Genomic DNA, 27,382 nt, shown 5'->3' with positions numbered 1-27,382 from the left:
TCAATATGCGAATACTTTATTATCAATGTGTGAATGGTGTTAGCTTTTTGTCTGGATATTAATAGTATATGAAAACTATACACCAAATCCAGGCTCATCCTAATTTTGCTGTATAAATTCTCAAGTTATATATATATATATATATATATATATATATATATATATATATATATATATATATATATATATATATATATATATATATATATATATATATATATATATATATATATATATATATATATATATATATATAAAACTTGCCAAAGTGCATTTTCTGTTTTTCTTCTTGTCCATATACACATTGCACCATACATAAATAATGACATTGTAAAAATGACTTTGTATTTACATGTATAATATATATTTCATATAATATATAAAACTTTATATTAAATCTAGGTAGATGATATTTGGGATAGTTTGTAGGGTCCGTTTGTGTTATCTATGGTTGTTGAGAAGAATCTCCAGCCAGCAAGGGCAGGAAGTGATGAACTGTCTTGAGTAACAGGGGCCCCAGCCCTTAGCAAAGCTGATGCGCACACTGTTGGGGTCATAGGGTCCATCCAGGAAGTCCGAGTCTTGGGAGTGCCTCAGGAGGCACGAGCGCTCATAGTCAAACACTTTGATGGAGTATCCTGGCATCACTTTTCGCACGACCAGAGTCCTGCTGTTGGGCATGTCCAGCGTGGGCGAGTTGACGAATATGGGGTGCTCGCTTCGATTGTACGCCCAAACGCCATCGGGCTCTTTGCTGAGGAGGATACCGTAGCCGATTTTGCCCCGCGTGCGTAGAACGGTGCTGCTGCGGTGATCCAGATTGAGCTGGCCCAGGCAAAAGCCTGTTCCCTGAGGTAGGTCATAGAAGATACTGACGGAGTGCTCGTATACTGTGTAGAGGCGGCCCACGCGTGTGCGGTGCTCCCAGTATGCCACGTTACACCAGTGGCTTTGCTTCAGGGCATCTGGCGACATGCTGGCATCTGGAAGCGACAGAGAAACAGTCATTAAACAAAACATAAACAAAAGTAAACAGAGCTATTTAAAAGGAATGGTTGAGATCTGAGGGATTAGCTATCTCTTTTATATTGTTCACAGCAGATGGACACACTATTAAAACGACTGAAGGAGGCACCCTATTGAAACATAACCCTGGCATAAATATCATATCACACTCACACACAGTACTATACATACCCTGAGGGTGTAGTGAGGTCAGCTCAGTTAAAGAATATGCACTTCCTCACTCGGTCTCAAGAGGGCACTGTAATAATTAATCACTGACCACCTAGCAGAGCTGCTCAGTGCTCTCTGCTCATGCAATTTTAAAGCAGATCATATTTACTTGAATGAAACAGGGCTTTAGCACTCATACAGTCCAGCCACGTTGAAACTTTTTTGGAAAAGTTTACTTAAAAGGCCACGCTTACTTCATAATGCGTTTCATTGTTCCAGTGGAACAAAGCTGGCATCTTGCTCCTAAACATCTCAGCCCAGTAAATCAGTTTCTTAATTCAGTTTCATGGCTGCAGTCAGTGAATTCTTTTCAGTGACAGCCCTCAGCACTCCACAGTGAGTTACTGCTCCCAAGGTAGACTTCGATCTTTACCATAGACACACACACACGCTGATGACTGCTCCCAGAGACCGTTTCAGTCCACTCTGCTCGTTGCTGTTCAACATTTATATAGCTCATAAAATCTGTGGTATGAGCGGAGGGAGAGAGGGCAGTGGATAAGGAAGAAATAGGAATGAAACTCAGGGAGAATTCCATGATCTCACATCCGCTCCTTCTCCCTCTGCTGCTAAAAAGTAAAGGAACCCCCTTTCCCCTTTTCACTCGTCTTCCTCACATTCCACAGAAGTGTGTGTGTGCGTGTGTGCGTGTGTGTGTGTGTGTGTGCGTGTGTGTGTGTGAGTGGGGTGGAAGGGTGATGGGAGTAGGCCAGGCAGGGGGTCCCCCTCCCCCCTAACCGGGTTCTTCCCCCTACTGCGGGCCCAGGGACGGCATTCAGCTCCCTGACAACTTAGCACAAGCCTGTGACCCGCTGACCCCCCAGCCTTCATGCTATCAGCTCCCATTAACTCACACACAGAGTGATGCCATTATTTTGCTTCAGAGAGTCTATTGGCACAGAGGATTTAAAGCCTGGGCCTGTGGCCCCATTCCTTTCAGCCCTTCTGCTCTCAGGGCTTAATGACCGCCCACCCCATTAACAAACGCCTTTAAGGTGGAGCATTGTGGATCCACACAGCACCAGAATGCCTCGCTCACCTCCTACCCAACTAAAGCTTTCTGCTGAGTGACCCACACTAGTAAAGTTTATTCAAAGATTAGCAAAAACGTTGACCAGACTTGCAGAGACAAAAACGCCTGCTGGTCTGAGGCGCTCTATTGGGGAGGGGTCGGGGGGAGGAAAAGAGTGACGGAGTGAGCGTGGACGTGCAGCGGGTGGAGTGGGGCGGCAGGGGGGGGAGCTGTAGACAGGCTCTCTGTGTGTTTGCGCACACACTGATGGCTGAAATGACCCCCTCTCTTCAGGGGCCCCAACATGCATGTGCCATTAGTGAATTCCACACTCCAGCTCCTCCACTCTTGAGCTCGGCTTTAACTGCAGCCTGGCCCGGCCGCACAACCCCGACTCATTTATGGCCCTCTGTTGTCTCAAATCAAACGGAGCCCACACATCAAGGTAGCACAGATAAAGAGAAAACTCTGAATGGCTAATGGCTCAGAAAGTTTTGACAATTGTATCTAGTTTTCAGACTTAGAAAGCAAGAGAGGAGCAGGAAGCAGAGCGAGAAGGGGAAATTGGAAATGTATTTTATGTTTTAACTCCATCAGCCAAGGCTTTTCTTCTTTAAAATGGTTTTACATCAATCATGCAGCAATGTATCTTTTATATATGTTAGGTTTTTTTTATTTACTTTGTGGATCTTAGTAATCAAAACTTAATGTTCTCACTCATTCCCGACTCGTCATATTGAGTCTAACAGATTGCTTTTACAAGCAGACATCTTTGCCTTGCGTTTTTAAATTTCAACGTTTGGACACTCTGCACATTTCCAACTATATTTCACAAACAAATTTCAGTGGGTATGAAGCCCTGATTAGTAGCGGTGGACCATAAAGTGACTCAGACACAGATCCAAGCGAAGCCGGGAGCAAAACTCAAAGTTCAGACACGAGGCGGCAAAGTCAGGGCGTGTCCTCCTCCCCCTCCCTGACCACAACATGGACACCCAACTCTCTCAGACTCCACGTCTTGCTTTTTAAGAGGGTCTGCTCTGGGCGGAGCGATGACGGCTGGGAGCAATTACTGGCGCTCTGCATCCATTTAACCCTGCCACCTTTTAACAGCTCAGTTTACCCATTAGAATTGTAGCGCATGTTATTATTGTTATTTTATTCTCAAAAGCCTCTCCTCTTAGTGTCAGTCTCAGGGTTGTTGGGCTCCACCGTGGCGTGGATGGTGCATTTCCTACTTTTTGCAGCCTGAAGCAATGAGCTGAACAACTGGAGTTGGAGTTAATGAAGACTAACGCCTTCTAGGTCTAAATTCACAAAATAGACGGAAGAAAAGTGTTCAGTCCATCAGATTTTCCATAATTAGTAAAAGCATGATGGCTTAAGCAGGTAGCAGTGTTGTATCTATACGATTGGAGCGTTATATGTTTCAAGAAGCTGAAAGACCCTGAGAAATTTTGAAGAACAATTGTTGAAGCTCACTCAAAGGAATTACTAGAAAGTCTGGCTCCTCTAAAGAAAATTATAAAGGCATTTTAAAGATTTAACAACCATTTCACAGTAATATATAGGGCTGCTTGACATCACAAAATAATGTGATGACAGTTTTGCTGGTAAATATTAATGATATCAGTTTATTTTTAAGGTGAGAAATCATCCAACTGGCTAAATATCTAATTGGCATTCGAAATGTGCCACAGTTAAAACGCATCAAACGACCCTTTTTGATCTTGATACACTGACACTGCAATGAAGTTACACAGTATATATAATTAGGTAAGTCATTTACATAACCTGTTTACGTCAAATGGAAATAATTGGAGCTTCTTCAATGGGTAAGACGAAGCAAAAAAAATTATAAAAAAATCCCAGCTGCTTTGCACTCAATGGTGATTTTGGATAATTACTGCTAAGTACACAAAAATGAGCGCTTGAGAGTTTCAATGGCAATCCTTGATGATCATCCAGTAATGCTTTTAAAGAAAGCATGAAAAGCAAGAGGGGATGGGTGAGTACAGAGGGAGAATCAGAGAAGAGCTGCCCCAGGGTAAACACGGATCGGCAGCCTTGGAGTGAGATGAATGGGAGGCCGAGTGTCAGGGACAGGCAGACAAACAACAGCTTCCCCTCCGTGCTAACATTTCCCCATCAGGGTCTGGGGCCACCCCCCACCTACCCTCTGTTAGATTTCATCTCTCCATAAAATGAGTGGGTATAAGAAAAGCACCGATTCCTCAGAAACTTTTAATAGGAGTGAAACGGGGGGAAAAGAGAAACACAAAATGGATGCAAGGCTCTTTACATTGGGGGGAGGAGTGCATCAGTGTCTGATGTTGTGCCAGGGATTAGATCCTCCTTCAGCTAAAAGTCTCTTCCAGCAAACTGATTAGAGGCTCAGAGTGTGGATAGGAGGTCAGGAAACCAACAGCTATGACTGTAAGCAGTCGTAGTTTCGCCTGACCAACAACTGGCTGGTCAAAAAACTGCAGAAATAAAATCCTTTTCCAATCACTGAAAGCACCACACCTTCTTGCTAACAGGCTGCCCTACAAACCACACTCTTTACGGCTACAACAGTTGCTAAGAGCCAAAGATCCTAACGTCCTTTTCATAAAAAACTGGAAGGGGAAGCAGACTACAACTAAGGTGATCTGTTTTCTTGTGCTCTCAAATTCAGCTGGATTTGGACAGGTTGATTGCCTTTTGAAATTTTAGAGACAATGATCTTCATTCTCAGTCAATCAGTCAATAAATCAACCCATTATTTATTCACTCGAGTTAACAAGTTTTATCATTAATACATTCTCTTACAACACTTACTATACTCGAGTGAAAAGTCTGGTTTAAACAAGAACAAATCTTGTTTAAACCTGCACCTTTCTCAATAATTACAAAATTAATTTCCATGTCAAATGCGCTAAATTAACAATATAAGTTGCAAACAATATATCAATTCATATTAACTCAGAAATGTATAAGACTGTGTTGTTTTCCTCTAGACAATATACGTGTGTTTCAGTAAAACTAAACCTGCTGTCAAAGCTGAACTTTTATAAATTGTCGAAATAAAAGTGATGAACTGTAGTTTACTGTGGATGGATTATTGATATATAGTAACAGTGATGGCTGCTTACAGCACAGAGGCGATTGTCAGTGATGTTCTTTTACCACATAGTCTAGTTTTAAAAAAGCAATGACAACGGCAGGTCAAGCTTTACCAAACCTACAGATAAGAAATCAGTCTCAACATTCTGATCTTTCTATTTCGACAAAATAAGCATGCCTGTGTGTAATGTCCCCCCCACCCCATCAATCCATAAACAACAATGTGAAGTAAAAGCAAGTGACCCCAAGCCTCTTGCCCCAGTGTATGGTATGGCTTTAATTTTGTGGACGATGGCGAGCACCGGCTTTACTGAGCAGGCCACATTTAGGCTGGCGTCTAGGCTATCGCTGCCATCAAAGTCGGCTTTATCAGACAGACATGCTAACTGGAGCTGCTGTTACATGTCTATGGATTTTTCTCCCTGAGGTCTGGTCTTTCTCTGCCGAGAGAGAGCAAGGAGAGCAAAAGATACAGCAACAGAGATACGTGCCGGGAGAAAACAACGTGGGAGCCCAAGAAACAGAATCCAGTCACCAAACCTTCCTGGTCACAATGGGAATGCTTTACATTGTCATCCACTTCCTCTGTTTCTGTTTTGAGGATGACCCCATGAGAGAGGAAAAGTGCTGTGTCCCAGATAGCAGATAACTAACAGAATCCATAAATTAAATCAATAAACAACAGAGGGTGTAAAAAGCACAGGAAGCCAAGGAAGGTAATATAGCGGAGTCGTTGAGGTTGAGAGGGAACTCTCCTGTATACACAGGTCAAGTTATCCCAGAGAGGCCTGGGAGACGTTTCCAGGGCATGAAAAAGTTCTGCGAAAACTGCAGGGGGTTGTTTGTGAATATGTCAAATCTAGAGGCAGCCTTACAAGTCGGCGGAGTCTGAGAGAGCGTCGAAAGCAAAATAGTCAGGGAACATCCTGCTGGGTTAGCTGCGCTCTTTCACCTCCTCGTGCAACCTTTCTTTCTGCGTGTGTTTTTGTGTGTAAGTGTGAACGTGTTTGTTTGCTGGTGTGTGAAGGAGGTTTGAGCCAAGTGGGCTGGCGGATTTGCGTAGGGGAGACCCAGCACATTCCTGAACCCCTCCCTCGCTGCACCTTCTCACTTCCTATTCGGGTTAAGGCCTCGTGGGCAGCAAGGAGGGTTTGTTTCTCATTTTTTACAACTTTTTTTTTTTTAAATCAAGTTTTAAATGTGTCAGCCTCATACTGAGTCATCAGTACAACAACTGACTGAAACTCAAATACAAAGCATTCTTTCCTCTGATAAGGTGAGATGTCTAAAACAACTGGTGATGAGCAAATTACTTTTATTTAATTTGCTGAGCGCTTGCAGCTGATAGTTTGTCTTTGACACAAAAGTGTAATGAGCACTCTAACTTTATAAAAAAAATGTAACTTGATCAACTTAATACATTTTCATGCCATAAAAAATAAGTACCAATCATTATCTTCACAAACAACAAATATAAATAAACAGAGCTTACATTGCAACAAGACACTAAAAATGTTGTGAACGTTACAAAAAAATAACAGTTTTTATTATGGGCAATATGGTAGTATGGCTGACTGCCCAGGGAGCCATTTAATCAAGGAGTGGCAGAAGAACTTAAAACAAACAAGACACTTGATGGCATAGTCTTCAAGCTCAGTGTTGTTACAGTGTAAGCACTCCAGGAAAATATGGCTTGAAAATATGGCCTGGTGACACTGGAGTTTGTGTCTGAGTCACAGATTATTATGCTGCATTGAATTAAATGACTGTCGAACTACAGTAAAAAAAAAATCTGCATTAAATTTACATCATCTCTAATCCAACATCTAAAATACTGTGTAACATTTTATTCTGTTTGTGAATGAACAGGATATTTTTTTGTTTGCCGTTATGACTATCTTAGTTTGAGATAAGCATGAATATTGTTCTAAATGGAAGCTGAACACTTATTCCTGAACTAATGTATTCTACACTGATTAAAGGTTCTTTAAAAAAATGAGTTTTGATTTCAGAAACTCAGGGTATTGTACAGTGTAACAACAACTGGAAGTGGCTGCAGGCAGTCAGAGGCAGTTATAATATCCAATAAAATACTGTAAAAATATCACAATCAGCCTCAGGTAAGCTGCATATGTCATGGGACATAGAAATGGCAACTCTTTAATATTCAGAATTCAATGTTTTACAAAGGTGACAAATTTCCAAACACAAAAAGCATTTAACCACATGATGAATATACAATTTTTGAATTTCAATATAAATGTATTTATTAGGTTTAATTCAGTTCTTTATCAATCTACTTGCAATCTAAGTGTTTTTTTTATAAAGAAAAGAAAGTACATATTTCATACAACAGAACATAATTTACCTTGTTGAATTCATCTAATTTATGACATGATCTGCAGACATACAGTGAATGGCTTCTACTTAATGCCAAACTGGTTCGCCAGTCATGATGCTAAGAATTATTAATACTTTTTTATTTTACAACGACTGAGGATCTTTGCACAGGGAGATGTTTGCCAAGGCTTTGGCTAACATTATCATGCTTCCTCCTTGCTTGAATATGACTTGTAGACAGTGACGTGCGGTCAGGAAAAATAATATATAATAATAAAATCATTTATAAAGATATTTTCACCCTGTGGTTTGTACTATGAAGTACCTATTTTTCATTTAATTTAACCAAATCTGATTTTTTTTTTCTTCAAAATCGCTGAATTTTCGCATTTTCCCATACAAATGCTTGGAAGCGAAGCCGGTGAGGCAGCAGTGAGCTGAGCCTCACCTGGGATTACGCAACCTATTGTCGCACTGGCTGCCATTCTATGAGAGCATGTTCGTCCTGTCTGTACGTCGCCAATAAAATGGTTAAAAACATTTAATGTATGAACTGATTTTCAAAAATTTAGCTTATGTATTTAATGTACTGTGTTTTTATTGTCACCAACTGTGTGTGTAACGTGTTTCGTGTGCTGAGGAGCGATCAGAAACGGCAGAGAACAGATTCGACGTGAAGCAGGCAGTTCTCGTGCCTCATCGCTGGGGGCGCTCATGATCCCAGACATTGTGACTACACAACTGCAGAGTAAGAGACAGTAACAGCGATCTAGCCATACAGTAGCTGCGCTGACACAGAGAGCGAGAAAGACGTGGTTTTGAGTTGTACTTTAACGGTTTCTCCCTTTGCTGTTAAGCACAGCACGAAATTAATAATATCTACATGTCTAAGTTTGATTGAGATCACGGAATTATTCTGCGGAGGCGGCGCGGCTAAGCATCACATGTTAAAGAATAGTCTTTTTGCCCTCCAGCATTGTACGCATGCGCGGAATTTCCTTATGTAAACAATAACATGCAGGGGGTCTAGATTTATAAATCCGATTATAATTAAGTCGGTGCCTCACCAGCTATGAACCTCACCGCACGTCACTGCTTGTAGATTATTTGGCTTCTTATCTTAGTGGCTCCAACTCACCATGTGTGGAAAAAACTTTGTTCTGCTGCTTTGTTGACTTTAAACATTGTTTTTATTAATAAGTGGTTTTCATATCAGAATGCTACACTACTATCAGATCTCTTCAATGCAGTCATTTATTGAGCCTCAGCTAAGTGTTCCCTGAATATAAGGAGTGAATTGGGTTTAGGGTCCAGATCCAAATCAGGAATTTGATCAATGCTGTTATATTGGCCCGAAAGTTTTGGATCTAAATGAACCGTAAAATGGAAATTTATAATATTAGTCTGACTAATTTAAGGAGAAAGGTAGGTATTTTGTTACCACCGAGCTGGGGAGGTGATGAAGGTGGCTATGATGGACAGAGCTACTGTTCAAACAATGGCTTCCTATTGATTGGCCCAGTGGATCAGAGTCTGTGAGAAGAATGTGTTCTGTCAGGATAATGTGGCACCAGAGTTTCTGTTTCAATCACAACACTTGCTCGACTGAAACCCACACTACTTCACCGCGGGCATCCAAACACTAGCTCCCCAAACAAAGACAACTGTTTCCCCCAAGTCAAAGCGCTCACAACAAGAGAGACATTCATTAAAAATGCAGGAGCGAACATTTCCAATTATTCATAAAGTCCTTCCCTGTCAACATCTGAAAAAAAAATACGGAGCTTACAGGGAATGGCAGGATTTCATTAAGTAAATTATGTGTTGGCAGTCGCAGACAAGAGTGGGGGAGAGCTTTCGCCAGAACTCTAATCTAAGCCGTACCCTGAAACGCGACAGCCTGACTGCACGAAGTCAGGCCAGCAAGACTTTAGAAATGTACACAAATAAAAGATAAGCAAAGCACACATGGCAGAAGTAGATATAGTTTTCCCAGAGGACCCCAATCATTGTGAGCTAAAGAATATGCATGCTTTCATTCTGTAATGACAACCACTTGTGAAAACATAATTGCAGAACACAGTTTGTTTTGTCATCTTGTTCATTTAAAAAGCATTCCTAGCAAGGTTTGAAGGGAACTGTATCTCACAAGAAAGACCAGAATATTTCTTACACACTTTTCCAAATTTCAGGACAAGAGACTGAAATGAAGACAATTCCTATTAGGAACAGGTAATATTCTGATAGAATGATAAGCTCACAAAAACACAATATTTCTCTCTACCACAGTATTTGTAACAAAATTAACATGTTGCCATTACTGTTATTTAAAACAGAAAAGAAACTATAAATGTTGTAGCATAAGAAACTCATAATGCCAACTAATCTAAAGCTATCATCTTTTAGTAGGTGCTATTTTGTTAAGTCTGCTAACATTCACAGTATATATGTCATCTTTAACTTTACTGATATTATTTTTTTATTATTTAGGTTCAATTTCTGAACAGTATCCAAAGAGCTCATATTTGCTGGTAGCCAATCCTAATTTTGGGAACCCCATTTACAGAAAAATAAGTTCACTCAAGCATTTTATCTGGAACCACATTAACAGGGTTTTAACCATACTGCATGACATAAAATTGCTCCAGTTTGTCATGGGTATAATTTTATAATTTAAAAAAAGCACAAAAAAAAAAGACGCCTAATTTTTAAGTTAACCTCTATAAAACTTTGCCATGCTTTCACACAATGCTGGGTTCCTTCGGTCACCCACTATCATTATTCTCCAGCTGCAAGAGCCTTGTCCAGAGATGTAGGATGACACTGGATTCAACAGTTAATCCACACACAGCATTCAGCGGGCTCCAAGAATGCCCTGGCTATGCTGAGTTTTAAAAATACTGACAGCCATAGGCTTAGGCACAACTGTCAATGCTCCTCTGGGGAGGAAGGGAAAAAATCTTGAATCTATTTTTGCCTGCAATCAAGCCACAGGTCTAAATCATAGCCAACCAAGGCCAGTGTCTGGATTTATAATTGTGGGTGAAATGGTCAGAAAATAAAAAAAAAAACTGCATCCACTACTGGAACCACTTTCACATAGCAAGCTCTAACACATTTACACAGGCCTGCTCAAATGGAGTATTGTTCCCTCGCTCGCTTTGAGGGGAGGCACACGAAAATGCTAAACTAACAGTTGGACATTCCATACATATTTAATGGCACTGCACGCTCTTTATTTGTTGCTGTAACCCTGTGCCCTGAGCTGAATGAATGGCCCTTTTGGTGGAGGCAGGCGGGTGCTGCTCTGTGGTGTGAGGGGAGTGAAGATGGCAGCAGGAGGAGCCCTCCCAGAGCACAAAATTAGCTGAATTTCTTTATTTGCTGTGGCAGAATCGTAGCACACCTTATGTTGTTTATTCACGCTTTTTTTTCTTTTCTTTGTACAGTCGGTTCTAAAATCTCTACACAATCCTAACTGAGCTCGGAAAATTTGCTCAGTTTCCAGTCATGTGTGATGATTTCTCTATCGGTTAGCCTGGGAGATGTTAGCTAAACGCACACTAGCGATGGCACAACAAAGCTCCCCAAGCAGGAACAGATAAATGCTGTTTCATTAAAGCCCCAGAAATGCAGTTCTGTTGACATGCAAGTGGAGTCAAAGCTCGCTCTGAGGACTGCTTTAGATTAGCCCAGCTTTCACTCTGCGTGGAGAGGTCACGTTACCTCAGCACACTGAGAATCTGTGTTGGCAGTTCTGACTGCGAGTCACCTCTCAAAACAAATTAGTGTTCGAAAAATATAAACAGAATGACAACTAAAGTCGCTTCCCCCAGGTCTGAGTCAGATAACGATGATAAAAAATTGTATTGTAAAGTTACATTTCTACAGCATGACAGGCCACACATGAAGAAAAAACACAATCAATAGGTATTTATTGTAACTTATAAGTTACCTTTAACACCTTATTGTAGTCTGCAAAACTGAACAGTTTTTAAAAAATATTATTTTAATGATCCATGACAACAATAGTTAAAAAAGCATATTATTCTAGAGCAGTGGATCAGAGTAACTCTATGGAGGATCCTCACTGTTCCAGCACAAGCCAGAAACAAACAGGCCAGATATCTGACACAATACAGTATAACAATGCTGAGAAAGGGAAAATGAAAAATGGCCTTATCACTTTTATCAATGGCTCTTTTTTCTGTGTGTACACGTTACGTAAGGGGAAACGGAAGCTAGCCTCGCAGGACAGGAACGGATACTTGAGACGAGGACTGTGGGTACAAGCCCTGCACCGCCACAGAGCGAACACAGCTCAAGACCCTTCAGGATGTATAGTTATAACCCTCCGCCCACAGTTTAAAACAGACGCCGCAAACTGGACATGACAAACGGGTGAGGAGAAACCCTTTTATGTCCCCTGAGATACTGGCCTTCTCTTTAACATTCCTCACTCTCCCCCCACTGTCAAAGAGGCAATTCACCGTCTTGCACTGCTACAAAACCCAGGCAGCTTTTTAAAACAGGATGTTTGTCTGAGGCCTCCTTCCCCTCAAATAAACAATCCGCAAAACCTGATTTCGGGAGGCCGAGTGGAAGCACTCGAGTCACATTATTTCCACATCCCGTATCCTGCAGCATTCTGACTCCTGAGGGAGTGTGGGCGGCCAGGCGCTGGGAAGGCTCGGGGCTGCGGTAGAAACCTGAGGCCATGTGCCAGGTTTGAGGGGGAAGACGGGTCCGTGCTATATCACTCAGGGGTCTGTAGTCCAAGGAAGGGGTTCAGAAAGGAGATTTCTCAGACTCATTCTGTTATAAATCAAATAACACAGACACATCTCAGCAGCTTTCACAGTATGAACTCCAAGAATGGGCCAAGGCTGAACTGCATTAATCAAGAGAAGCATCACAAGGCTTGACTGGACTGCCCAATTATTTGCCATATTTCCACCCATCTCTGACACAGACAGAGGGAATGATTTGATGGGGAGTGATAGTCTCTTCCTGACACAGACAAGCAAGTGTGATTAGTATTGATTGCATAGCTTAATTTGTTTAGCTCCGGCGTGAAAATGTATGAATGTGGATGCATATGAAGACACAGAGGAAGATAAATAGACTTGCAGATTTATAAACAAAAGGACTGCAAAAGCCTATTCACAGTCTCGCTGTGTGACGCACACTACAAATTTTCAGCGCAATTTGCTCCATAACTCAGCTGAGGTCTGTGAGATCTAGCCAACAACTGCATTGTTCTGCATGGAAGAATTAGTCAATACCTGAGTGGACTCGACAGAGGGGCTTTCTGCAGAAAGAATGCTCAGAGAGTCAGTGGCACTTTTGCAACTACAATAATGTTGATATACGATTCCTGTGATAGATTCTGCTCCACCTGCTTATGCTCTTGCCTAAGGTAATCCCGACAGTTTATTATCCTCATCGAGAAACTTTAAATCTTTCAGCTTCTCTGCTATAGCGTGCAGTAGATCAAAGGAAAGGGAAGGCAGAAGATAGACTATGTTCTTTGGTGAATGTATGTTGCAAAGTTGATGGAATAGGCTTGCTCTTAAGACAGCGTCAGTACTTGATCGATGTATACAGACAGTGCTGCGCAAAGTCTTTAGTCATTCCTGATTTTTTTGCTATTTTGTGGTGAGGCTTTTCGACCACCAGTTGGACTCTGATCGGGCAGGCGGGATTAAATCCAAACGCTAAACGCGGCATTATAGTAGTAACACCTGACAGATCGGTCAGGGATAAAGTTGTGATCAGGTTGGGTTATAAAACAATATCCTAACTTTTAAACATCCGGCAAAGATATGAAAAATCCATCATCTAATAATGCAAAGAGTACAACAAAAATTCACAACGTAGGAGCATATGTAGACAGAACTACTATGCACTCCAAATGACCTCGAATATTCAGCTAGAACTGCAACAATGTGGATAATACCAAAGTATAGTCATGTTAGAATGACCCAGTCAAAGTCGAGACAAAAATAAAGAAAGGATCAGTGAAAGCTGACGTTAAAAAATGTTATTCATCCAATCCAAGCAAGAATGAGCATAGATGGATGGCCTCAAATTTCCGTTTCTGTATGCAGCTGGTATATACATGCACCAAAAATCATCTATTTTGTGTCGATATACTGGATAAAATACCAATGAAATAAGCTGAAGGTTATGCATGTGATGCAAAAGGCAGAGAAGGTTGAAGTATAGCAACACCTTTGCAAGAGACAGAAACATTGCACCAAGGCTTCCTATTTTCACTGGAACAGCTGGTGAGCAGTAGTGACAAACTTAAAGAGCTCCCGATGTCAGAGACAGAGCGACAGGACAAAACGTCCGTGTGTAAACCTCCCCTCGGACAGCCATACAGGAAGCAATGAGACATGCTTCAAAAGGCTTAATTTTGATGCCAACAAAACGAAGCGCCAGCTTTGTGCAGGCAGAGCAGGAGAGCAGGACCAAGAAAACCACATTCCTTCACACACTGGGGTATATTATAGCGCAGGGTACAGAGCTGAGAACATGATCCACTAATCAGACAGCCTGGTGGTGCTAATATAGTAATACATACATTTTTGCGAACTGGAAATAGTCAAAATGCCTACAGAACGTGGAGGAAGAAATATTGCAAAAATGCTGCAACATACTCATGGAGAACCGTGCGATTAATTAACTACGACATTTCACAACAAGGCAGTAAGTCGAGAGAATTGCTATTCAAATTCCACTGAATATACCCTGAAAAGTGGTAGAGCAAGCTTATCTGGAACACCAACCAGTTCCGATCTGTTTCTTTGCCATTGTGTGATGCAGAAGAATGCTCACTGGGTATTTCTGTAGCCCTGGGCTGCAAACAGAAGTTGATTATCTGACAACACTCCACCTAGCAAATGCCCCCAAGTCTGGGGTTTCAAGAGATTTACTTGTTTCTGCATGACAGTTGGAGTGTGAATCCCAAACAACTCTGGTTACACACAGACACATGCTGTAGTTAGCTTTGACGTTCAACACATAATACTATAAAAAAAAACAAAAAAAACAACAACAACAAAAAAAACAGTGCCTTCACCAAGTCATTCGTACCACTTAATCAATTTTAACGTTTTGTCACATTACAACCACAACTCATTCAGTTTTGTTGGGATGGCCTACCTAAAAAACCTAATATATGCAGGAAAACTAATACTTCATATAACCCTGAACAATTCACGCCCACAATGACATGGTGGTGGCAGAATCATGCTGTTTTTGATATTCCCCTCAAAGTTCAGACCTAAATTCTCCTCAAAATCTATGGAAAGACTTGAAAACTAATTCTTCCACACACTACAGTTTAAAGGTGACTGAACTTGAACTATTTTTTAAGGATTCATGGGGAAACATTCAAGTCTAGAGATGTGCAAAGCTGGTGGAGTTGTACAACAAAGTAACTACAGCTAACAAATGAACGACACGCTCCTAAGGTTTTAACTCATGAAATAAAAGTTGATCCGTGAATTTTTTTTTTCTTTCACCTCCTAATTCAGCTTTATTTTGTGTAAAAAAAAACAAAAAAAAAACAGACTAATTCCTTAAAGGGATATAGTTTGGCAAAATGGAAAAAGATTTAAGGATTATTAATATTTTTGCAAGAGAAATGGTCTGTGCCCTACGTGGACACATCTCGATCCCATGACTTTGAGTAAATGCAGTAGAAGCCTTTTTGAAAAACGGCATTACATCTAATTCAAATGCAAATATTCTAAACAAAAGAACATCATGCGCAACATCAAAGTGGTGATTCACTTTCTTAAGCCCACGGAGCCGAGTGCGCCGATGCAGTGTGATCTAAACTGGCCTGTGCAAACAGCAATATAGCTGGAAGAAACCAAAGCCCCGCATGTCTTGATCCTCCCTCACCAGAGCCTCTGAGGAATTGTGGTGCGCGCTCTGACAAGCCCCTCATTTGTTGACTCAGGGAGTGTCGCCGGGCCATGCTGAGGTGGTGACAGCCTGTGCGTGCTGCGAAGGAGGAGGGCGTTCTGCTGACTTAATACATCTCTGCAAGGTAACCATGTCAACGTCTCAGTGTCCGGGCCCCTGAGCCGTGGCAGACCCTTTTAACAGGAAACACTGGTCCTCGCCGGCTCCGGAGCCAGGGCTCTTACTGAGCGTTCGTTTGATCCTGTGGACGCTGGATGTGACCCTTTCATGAATGGGCGACTGAAAGGAAAGGCATGCTTACTGTACCGGGAGAAGGGAGTGTTTCATTTCAAATCAGGAGGACAGGAGGATTTCCAACCCTCTCCTTTGGTGTGGTCACATTCACAGAGGGAACTCGATTTCTAGCCCCCTCCCCTCAGCCCACTCAGTCAGGTTAGGCAGAGCTATGCATGAAAGTGGGTCTGCCCACATGCATATGGAAAAGTAAGTGTGTGTGTCTGTTTCACAGCAGTCTTGGATCTTATTACGGTTTGATCCCACTCAAATATTTCTGTAAGAAAAACAGAAGAAGGAAGGCCAGCACTGGAGCCAGAGCACACGCCCCTTTAAACCCCTCCACTGCTTACAATGAAACCTTTCTCTTTGAATGCTCCTTAACGTGATAAAGTACAACTTGAAAATTTAACTTCTGCAATGCACATAAAGACTTCAGGAGGACTTCAGGAAACTTGAACTTTAATAGTAATCTTCTATTTTTGCAAGCGAGAAGGGAGACTTAAACCCAAAGCTCAACCTCTGTGATCAAAAGTGTTCCTCACACATAGATTTATTACTGAGCTGAAACTCTGATGTACAAATAAATTAGGATTTAACTTGCAATTCAATCAGAAAAAAAAGCATAAGCAGCACAGTCTGTCAAACAACACAACTGCCAGTAGATACATGATTTTACAAACATCCCTACTTGGTAGTGTAATAAAAATATAATAAAAAATTATCAAATGATAAGAACCTACTTTCACTTTAGTATTTAGTCTTACCATTAAACACTATCAATAGAAATTTGAAACCATACAGTGCATTTAACATGCACTGTGGCAAAAAAATGCTTTGCGACACAATTAAATTTGAAAGGAAGAAGTCGCTCCGGCCAGAAAAGACAAAAACAAAAAAACGCTAAGAACAACATCCCCATTTTGTAACATGGCGGTGACAGTAGCATGCAGTGGGACTGCTTATCCTCAGCAAGGGACAGAAACTAATGTTAAAGTTGATGAGGAGATGAATAGTGCTAAGTATACTTCTACTCAAAAGGGAAAACCTGTTAGAGACTGCAAAAAAAGTATCATCAAAGGTAAAGATTTACCAATCAGAAGGTAAATAACTATAAACATACTTCTAGGATGACAACATAGTGGTTTACATCACGCCATTATTCGTGTGTTGGAATGGCCCAGGCAAATTCCAGACCTAAAACTGATTGTGGACTCATGGCAAGACTTGAAAATTGACGTGTAAAGAAGTTTTCCATCCATTCTGACGCTTGAACTATTAAGTAAAGAACACCAGGAAAGATTTCCATCTGTAGGTGTTTAAAGCTTCTAAAGACATACCCTGAAGTACTTGCAGCTTCTATTGCAGTGATGTTCTACAAAGTATCGGATCAGGCAGATGGATACAGTTGCATAGAACACTTTTGAATTTGTAGAAAAGTTTGAAAGTCATGTCTTCTTTTTCCTGTCCCTTGATTATCATCACATAACATTGGAATACATAAATGCCCTCTCTCCAATGTTCAAAATTCTCAAAAGATGCCCTCGTTTGAAAAACCACTTCAATATTTACAGTTCTTTGTTGACAACCTCCATGTAATCATTAATCACGACCTTAAGGTCAAAACATCATTTTTTTGGGAGTCCCTATTTGGAGGCCGATGAAAGTTGTAAAAACAGACCCACCTGAGAACTCGCCTGGGGTGATGTTTGGCGAGCTGGCTGCCTCGCTTTCAGTGTACGACAAAGTGGAGTCTGAGAGATCTGCAAGATAGAAACAAGAAAGTGTACTGAGTTAGCAGCTCTTCAGTACTCTGTAAAAATCATTTCAACATGTGCAAATTTCACACCAACATGTCCAAAAACACCACATGGTTTCGTCACACCATCAACAACTTAGCATATTCAATATTCAATTCAATATTGGCCAGGATTTAGTGTTAATATTCTCTCAAATCCTGCTTGTAACTTGAGCTGAAATTAGGTTTGCAGCTCTTGTAAGTGATCAGGCTCCACATTTTCATCAAACAATACGTAAACCAAAATGATTAAAAAAACCTTTTAACTTGATAGATATTTTTTTCCCCAAAAAGGGCAGAAGTAATACATTTTGACCTACTAAAGAAATGAATTGTAGTCTCATATGAACCTGACAACTTTTATCTGATTTCAGATATCCATCCATCCATCCATCCATCCATCCATCCATCCATCCATCCATCCATCCATCCATCCATCCATCCATCCATCCATCCATCCATCCATCCATCCATCCATCCATCCATCCATCCATCCATCCATTAATCCATCCATCCATCCATCCATCCATCCATCCATCCATCCATCCATCCATCCATCCATCCATCCATCCATCCATCCATCCATCCATCCATCCATCCATCCATCCATCCATCCATCCATCCTCTAACAGGAGGGTTGCTGGTGCCCGTCTCCAGCTAACGTTCCGGGCGAGAGGCGGGTCACACCCTGGACAGGTCGCCAGTCTGTCGCAGATGCAAAAGTTCCCTGCTCCTTAATTTTTATTTTCCATTTCGCCTTGACAGTCCCATCACAGGCTCTCATTGTGATTTGAGTCCAGGACTGAGGTTTTCTCCAATAAGATGTAACCGGTCAGAATCCTGATTTTAATTAATTTTGAAATATCCCTGGAATTGTTGTTTTTACGGAAAGTACACTGTGTCTTTGTCACATCTTTATTTTTTAATGATGGCTATATATGTTTATCAGATCATGCAGCAGCAGCTAACACCACAACAGTGTCCCCAAGTTAGGCTGTTTGTGTTCTTTGGTGTATGGTTATTGGTTATTCCCTCTTACAAGAGACATGCTGTTGAATCATTGGTCTAAAAAGTACCAATTTAGGCACAACGTTCCATAAAAATCCTGATATCATTTCAGTATTTCATTCTTTCAAACCCACATTTAGTTTGATCTGGTGATCTGATTTCTCTGATTCCTTTATCTTCCTCTTCAACCACACAGAAAAAGTCTAATTTGTGTTCCTGCCATTGCCCTTTTGTTCTCCCTGAAACAAATTTTTATTCCCTTCAAAATCCATGAACATGCACTCCTAGTCAAATAAAATGTGCATTATCTGATGCTGTTAGCAATAGCAATGTAATGAATCTAACAATATGAAGACGCCACAACCTTCTTCTTTATGGCGACGGCTGTCTTGACACAAACACTAACTAGTTGCTCCTTAAGCGATTATGAGCCCATGATGAGAAGGTGATTGCTTAAGGACAGCACTCTGTGCCCATGTTTAAGACTCTTGTTTTAAAGAATTGGGAAATAAAGACTTCTCGTTAAGCTGACTAATGGCACTCAGTTAAATTAGCTTTGAAGAAGCCTTCGTTAACTTTTAAACTCCTAGTGTAACAGAATTTTGGATACATGAGAGAAAATACATTTTGGCTTAGTGACAAATCAGATAAGAGAGTGTACAACTGCTACTGGAATATTATGATTGTTAGATAACAGCACTATTGGCATTTGCTTTGCAGCTTCCCCACTAAACTAAATGACTCTGTAATGGGCTTGTTCACCTTCTCCTCTATTTCTAGACACAGCTGTTGTATGACGAGTAATGTAGACTAACTTTTAAAAAAAACAATTTTAAAATAATATTGCGTTAGCTAATATAATTAAATCAATACATGATGTCCAATATGTAAAAATACTGAACGAAATGTTTTAATATATGGTTTTGTACATACACACAGATGCACATACTGTTTTCTTTACCCTTTATTTTTTTTCCTCCGAATTTTATATATTTATAATTAATGTCTGTATGGCGTGCTTGAAAAAAAGCTAAATCCCTTGTTTGTGCACACAGTGTCAGCCAATAAAGCTGAGTCTGTTTATAAATGACGTGACTATGTTACGAGAAAAATCAAATATGAATACCTGAGGTATTACAGGAAGCTCTAAAAAATTCAATGGCTGAAAAGTTCATCTGAGTATTTGTTTCTTACCCAGTGGCTTGTGCTCTTCATTCGGGGAAAGCCTCGAATACGGTGGTGGAGGTGACTCTGCAACACAAAACCGTGATGTTAATAATCTAAGAAGCATCTTTTTGTTATATATATACATTTAAAGTAAGATAGAATTTTTTACTGGGAGTAAAATGGACCATGTAGTATAACATTGTTTCTGGAAAGATAAAAGCTGTGGAATATTTAGAATTAGCTATATGTAAGTAATTACCAAATAATATTAAATTAGCTCTGTTTAGCTTTCAAAGGAGCAAAGAAAAAAAAAAGCCACAGTTGCAGAATTGAATTCAAGCCACAACAAGGGCTTCCACGCAAGACAACATATCAAATTCAGCGCAGGCTACATCTGCACAGCATAAAAACAAATATTTTATTTCACAAGCTAGTTAAAATGCTAATAAACTCAACAAAAAACTTTTGTTGCTGTTGTTTAATCATGTATTATTTAATTGATGCAGACCACTGTCTGGCCATAACCTGAAGTTAGCAGTTTATTAAACATGACCAAAACTCTGCTTTTTAATGCCGCTCCGCCCAAAGAGTCCGCTTGTATCTAATAAAAAGCGAAGAAATGAGAGAAGCTTGCACAAGAGGCAGAGCACAAAGGAAAGAAAACTTTGTGAGCATGCTGTGACCTCGCCTACAGGGAAAATGGGAAGGAGGAAAGCATAATAGCAGCGGGTCCTTTAAGAGTGGCGGCAGTAATTGCCAGGATCTGAACTCAGTCACTCAGATACACAGCTAGTCAGTCTGGCGCCAGCAGTATGCAAACTGTATATTATCACCACTCCTTCACCTAAATAGCATGAGGGGACCTCCTCAGGACAAAAAGGGCTTTTAAAGTGCAACTTGAAACTGATCTCATTCCAAAAGTATAATGCCTGGTGAATTAAAAGGGAAAAACTTTCTGTCCACTTGGAGTTAAATAAGATCTCTACCTACAGGTTATATAAACACTTTAAGAACTAGTGTGTTCCAGTACTCCGGTTCAAACTATTCTAGACACGTTTCAGAGTCTCACATATGATTAAACTATTATTCAATCAAAAATGTATTCCTCGACCTGGACGGCATTTGGTACCACTCTACTTCTATCTTCCCCCTTTTTACAAACAATGTCAAAAGAAGCGATTAAAGCCTGGATTCAAAGCGGCTCTTCTTGAATAGCATGAAAGAAATACCAGTTCTATTGGGCCACGCATGAGCGCATGTGAGCTATGTCTACTACGAGCTTTAGGCCCAATATGGGGTACGTGCCTCTCTCACTCTGCTTCCAATTCATCTTGGGTGTTTTACTGGGAAGGAAGCTCACATGGCATGATTTCACATCTACATTTCCAGATGAGTGAAATGTCCCCCAAAAGTAATGTTTTAATGATAGTTTATCAGCTGACATTTAAGATACCTGACCTTGGTTACAATAAACAGTAATGTGTGAGTGCAAGAGCACAAAAGCTACGTCCGTTTTTCAACTTTGCTTCAATACAAATTGTGATATTGTAGGCTCTACCACTTTAAAAGTGCTTGTCATAACCAGCTGGCTCTAATAAACGTAGATGTTATGGAAAATCCGCCCCATGTGCCAGCGAGGAGACAGAAATACTGACACTCGCATCTCCACACACGATACCAGGCCTTGTCATCGGGTCACTGGGGTTGAGTGGCCCAGCGTTTAAGGTTTTCCAAATCACACTCTCGCTCCTGCCAAAACTTAATCTGTTTAATATAGGTCAGAGAGGCTCTGCCGTGGAGAGCTCACAACACACACACACACACACACACACGCACACACACACACTAACTGAAAGTGACCTGTTGAGCAGCAGGTCCAAATCTGTGGGTGAGGCTAAACAGCAACACACATGCTGCAGGCTTTCAGAAATTTATCTTAAAACAGATACACTGGAGCCCTTGACATATTCAGGCTTATACACATGGACCGATTACTGGTATTAAGATGCACCGTCTAAAAAGTTCTATCATACCGTTCCTACAGTTTAAAGTCATGATGATGAGCAACCAGGGAATGTGTTTAAACCAACTGAATGTCCTGTTTAAAAGTACAGTTGGCCATCTATGAATGGTTTATATGTTACTCAGCTAATTACAGGAAAGAGAAAGTAGCATCAGCTTGTTATACTTGTGTTATTCTGCAAATAGAAGTACAGTAATAAGAAATACTATTTTGCACACTTTTTCTTTTGGCATCAAAAACAAATTAATAATAAATACATCTAACAGATGACTTTATTATAAATATAAAACTTATGTTTGCCCTGAAGAGTTCAACTCTGATATTTTTTCAAAGGACTACAACACGAAACAGGAAAAAAAAAATAGTGCTCTTTGTAATTTGATAGAGTTAGCAGTTTAAGTTCAACACATTAAAGCACATATCTTTGTACCTGCACAGATTTTTACACAGCTTAAAGAAATGAAATGTATCAAAGTACTTGCTGTTTCTTGATGTGTTTACAGGCTGAAAATGATAGAAGTTCTTAATTTCCGTGTGTCTCTTAGAGAAAAGAAACATTCTGACTCTTCAGCATGCAATCACTGTTTAGAGCTAATTAAGGGGAAACTATCAATTTCCACTCACTGGATTAATCTCCATTAATGTTTGTTGCTTTTCATAATATAAAGCAATTCAAACCTGTCTACACACTGTTGCAGTGAGCTACAGTCAACTTTTAAGTTATTCACCAAAAGTGTTTTAATGACAGCACAAAAGTAAAATGAACAAAATGTTGAACAAAATCCATAGATGTGTTGTTCTCTGTTATGGGGAATAATCAAGTATTGGCATCTAAGTCTCTAATAAGTCAGAGAGATTCTACATTTTCTTTTGCGCACAGCCAAATTGTCTCAAATGAGTGTTAAATCACTGCAACTTCAAAATGTGACAGGGCGGATAATTTTGGTAAATAATATCCATTTAATCAAACAAGAATCTCTGCTCTTTTTTTTTTCTCTGCGTATCAAAGTAGGCCAAAAAAAAAAGACTGATAGAAAAAGTTGATAAAGCTGAGAAGATAATGAAGGAAATAAATTGACTAATCTCCTCATAGTTATGTTGTGACATTTCGGATTCCCTCACGCCTTTTTTCCATTAAATAACATTACACGGGTTGGTGTGATTCACTATGCTGTTTTGTCTGTTTCCCATATAAAAGTGGCTCATACAACCAAACCCATACCACCCCATTCCTGGGCCCTCATCAGTTGCAGGACCACAGGACAATGGTTACGCCTGAGCTACTGGCATCATACAACACAGCTCATTGATTGTGGGACGGATAAACATCACTGCTGACAACAAGCAAGCAAGCATATCAGCACGTTGCGTTTTCGATGCACTGATATGACGTTTGGGTTAAACTCTTCCTGCTCATTGAGAGTACAACTGGTGGCGGTAATCCTCTCCTTGAATGCACTGGACCATAAAGTAGCGTACCGCACTGTGCTGACACATGCTATGCTGCTCAGTGTTCACCTCAGAGCTAGTTCAGAGTTCAATGAGGTCTCAAGCAGAATGTGATTTGGGGGATCACTTTCCGTATTTGCCTAGCATCAAACATTTTCCACCACTGTCAGCATTTTGAAAACATGGTGAAGTTGGGAAGAAGGGTTCAGGTTTAATAGAAACGATAAAAAATGTTTTTAAAAAAACAGCCAGCAGTTGTTCTTCTAGTGCATAACACATTAGAAATTCTGATACTATTATTTAAGGACTGTTAAACTTAGTTGTGTAATGATAAATTCAACTAACAAAGGAACGCGAAAGCACAACATTACTGCCATAAGAACAGGACAAGACTTTAACAAAGTTTTCCAGAAACTAAGAATCACAGATTTTATTAAGTACTCAGGGTTTTAAATTACAAAACATGTCTGGATTCCATAAAAAAAAACCTGACAGAGCCCTTTGGTTAGTGGCTGAGGGTTACTCGGTTGTAGCATTTTTACAGAGTTTCACGTTTTATCTGTATCTCTGCCACTATTTCTGTTTTCTTCCAGGCACCCAAAATTCTGGCTTGTAAGCAATTTGAAAATAATGAAAACTTCCTTGATCCCAGACACAAGAGTCATGATTATACGACTTTATCAAGTCAACTGGCAAAGTTAAGGGCCTTTCCAAACTTAAATTAAAAGTCAATAACATAAATTGAGAGTATCTAGCGTAATGCACTTGCCCTTATATCCAGGGCTCAATGTAATAACTCAAACAGATAAAGTCATACTGAGACACCAACTGGATGGGGTGGGACAGGACAGAATACAAACTGGAATCACTGTAACATTTTTAGGGGATCTTGTGGCATGGGATAAGGGGTGCTGGTCATTACACGCCTTTGTCATTTTGCAGCATTGGTTGATTTGTACTCTAGTACAAAATGGTTATGTCAACAGCATGATGTTTCACACTGACCACGCAACAATTCAGACCCTCCAAGGAGATGCTGGAAGCCTAATTTGACAACAGCTGTCAGAAAATGTGTTTTTGTGACTCCAGTAAATGGCAACTCCAAGAGTGACATCACTGATAATTAATTTGGTTCAATCAAGGGTCATAACATATCATAACAGCTTATAAAAATGTACAGTTCTGTTTCCCAAACGGGAGATCAGACACAAAGTAAATAAAAGTAAATAATAAGAGCTTGTATTTTTTGGATAGTGCTTCAAATATAAATCTGGTTTGGACTGGACAGGAGGGGATGAAATATTAATATAAGAAGCTAAGTTCTCCAGAATGTCATGTGATCAGTACAAAAACAATGTGCAGCACCAATTCATACAAAAACGTCAGGTACAAGTTACTAAAACTGTAGTGGTATTAAGAATAAATGTCCACAAGCTGTTTGTCACATTTTCTACGAACCAACAGAAATGAAAAAGCTTGGAGCCCAAAAAAATGGTAATAGAATGTAATGCTACGTTTCTAGAGATTAAAGTACAACTCAATTAAATAATGTCATAGTTGGGAATTTTGTGAGAATCAGTCCTCAACTTCAGCGAAAAATAAACTCATTTGCAATGGTGCAAATGGACATGAAATTGTTTGTGTTCAGGTACAAAACGGCATGTTTAGCTCTGACACAGGGTTATGACCTGGCAAAGAGCTAACTGACCCACAGCTCTTTAGAGTATACTTTGTGAGAATATTTGTTTCTTTAGAGCTTCGCTTGTTTCGCTTATGCATTGGGTCGGTTCTGGTTCACCCTGGGCGTTAGTTTGTGTTTACTAAGAGGTAACAACGACCAGTGAAAGAAAAGAGCAGCTTCAGACAAGCAGGCTGGAGGAAAGATGTCCTTACCTGGCCCACAGAGCCGGCTGTAGTGATAGGGGTTGCAGCATACGGTTGGACTGTCCTGGGCCCCAAAGCTCTTGCACTCACAGAGCGGTTTGAGCTGGGCCGTGTGCTGCAGGTCAGCCCATCGGTACACTTTGCACACAAGCAGCTGCGGGGATGCCACACGTCCACCCAGGATTAACTCTGTCCTGGAAATCATAACACAGTCGCTGGGCATCCCTCCCCTGGACTCCACCGCCTCCAGCAAGGTATCAAGCGCCTTTTCCTTTAGCCGTTTCAGCAAGGAGTACGTTGCCGTCTTCAGCTCCTGCTCCAACACAGTGCGTGGCATCGCCTCCTGCGCCTCGGGAGAGCTGCTGCCGTCTCCCGGTCCGAGGCTCCTCAGCATGAAGTGGCACGACCCCGGATCCCTGGTGCCCTGAGCCGCCTCGGTGTGGTCCCGCTCTTTAAACAAGCAGCACGTCACCGTCCTGCACTCGCTGTCCTGCGCGGAGCGGGGGCTCCCTTGCTCCGGGACGCACACCGCGCCTGCATCTTGGTCCGACGTGACCCCCACGCCGCCGAAACCTCCACCGTCTCCGCCGCCGCCGCCGCCGCCGCCGCTCTCCACGGCGCACACGCTCCCTATGTCCCCGAAAAACGACCCGCTGAGGGTCATCGGTCGGAACTCCGTTTTGGGAATTTTCTCTGGGTTGTTGCCAAAAAGATCGTCCCTACAGCCCTCACTATTTCTGCCATTTCCATCCTCCCCTTCTTTATCTGGGATCAAACGGCTTCTCCAGAGTCGCCGCACAAGACCTGAGCGTTTCGTCCTGAACATACGACAACTTGAATATTTAGAAGGGGAGGCTTTATTCTTGAACGGATATACTACTCCTATCTCTGCAAAACATCAATGACACTGAAACGCCGTGCAGTCGCATGCACAGCCAACTGGAGAGCATAGGTGGCAAAACCGCAACATTAGACTGACGGCTATTTTGTTGCATCTAGAGTAAGAAAACCATGCAACAAACGCACTGCTGCATTCCGTCTAAAATGCATGCATTCAGCTGATTTCACAGTAAATAGCTCAAAAGCTGCGGCAGGTCGCTGCGGAATGGACTGTTTATGTGTTTGATAGGAGCGAATAAAACATCATAGCACGATCAGCAACATAATCCAAGCCTGTACCCTTCAACCAGAGACGGTATAAAGTCACAGCCCGAAACACTTTTAACAGCCTCGGATCGACTTTCTACACCGGTACAGAGTGTGAGGTAGCCCACTTCGGTGCGATTAAAAATCCCAGGAACCATGCACCACAAGTCCACAATCCTTGAGATGTTTCTCGTTAAATCCCAACAAAACAAAACAAAAACAAAAAAAATTTAAAATAATTACAAAGAAAACATCCACGAGAGTTCAAACTATACGCGAAGAGGCTCGATCCGCGGCTGAACTGCTCTCCTTGCGTCTCTGCTCAGATCTAAGCCAAACTGCAGCCTGGATCCTTTTCTTTCTCCGTTTCTCGCTCTTTTTCTTTTTCTCCCCCCTCCCCGTCTTCCTCACTCAAACACACACACACACACACACACACACACACACACACGCACACACACACACACACACACACACACACGCACACGCACGCACACACACACGCACACGGGGCCCCCGAGGAGAGCGGTGGAGCCATTGGCTGACTACCATCATGTGCTAGTCTAGACACTTTGGCGGCTATGAGCTGCACTGATTGTTGCGCAAACAAGGTTTCAAGTTTCTTAACTCTTAAAGGCGAAACACTCACCTCTCGTTTTTTAAGTTAAAGTTACTAAAACTCATTCACATTTCTGCCGCTTTCGATTTTTTCATCTGTCATTAAATGAGGAGGAAAAAGAGAAAGTTAAGGAACTTTTTTATGTCATTCACTGGATTTTCTTCCCTGTGTTTTGGGGTGAATAGCAATAATTGTCATTCATTCATTCATTCATTCATTCATTCATTCATTCATTCATTCATTCATTCATTCATTTACTTATTTAATATGTGATTGTCAAAAATATACTTGTTAAATACCACACGCATTTTGAATGAAAGACTAAGATTATTTAATTTTAACAGTCAATTCATTCAGCATTTAGACTCATTTTAAAACTTC

General features: G+C 41.0%; 1 protein-coding gene across 1 annotated transcript; it reads right to left on the bottom strand.

The window, feature by feature from the left end:
* Nucleotides 1-26,790, bottom strand: smad6b (SMAD family member 6b). Its single transcript, XM_008412198.3, has 4 exons — nucleotides 25,246-26,790; nucleotides 19,908-19,964; nucleotides 17,593-17,670; nucleotides 1-983 (listed from the first exon to the last, which is right to left on the bottom strand). Exons 1-4 carry the CDS (start codon nucleotides 26,060-26,062, stop codon nucleotides 442-444), a joined length of 1,494 nt encoding a protein of 497 aa, XP_008410420.2. The 5' UTR covers nucleotides 26,063-26,790; the 3' UTR covers nucleotides 1-441.
* Nucleotides 26,791-27,382: the final 592 nt, after the last annotated feature.

This window comes from Poecilia reticulata, chromosome 6, assembly GCF_904066995.2.
Source record: "Poecilia reticulata chromosome 6, P_reticulata-male-v2, whole genome shotgun sequence".
In the NCBI taxonomy this organism is placed as follows: domain Eukaryota; kingdom Metazoa; phylum Chordata; class Actinopteri; order Cyprinodontiformes; family Poeciliidae; genus Poecilia; species Poecilia reticulata.
Note: the sequence above shows the minus strand (reverse complement) of the source record. Positions and strands in the feature narration are given on the sequence as shown.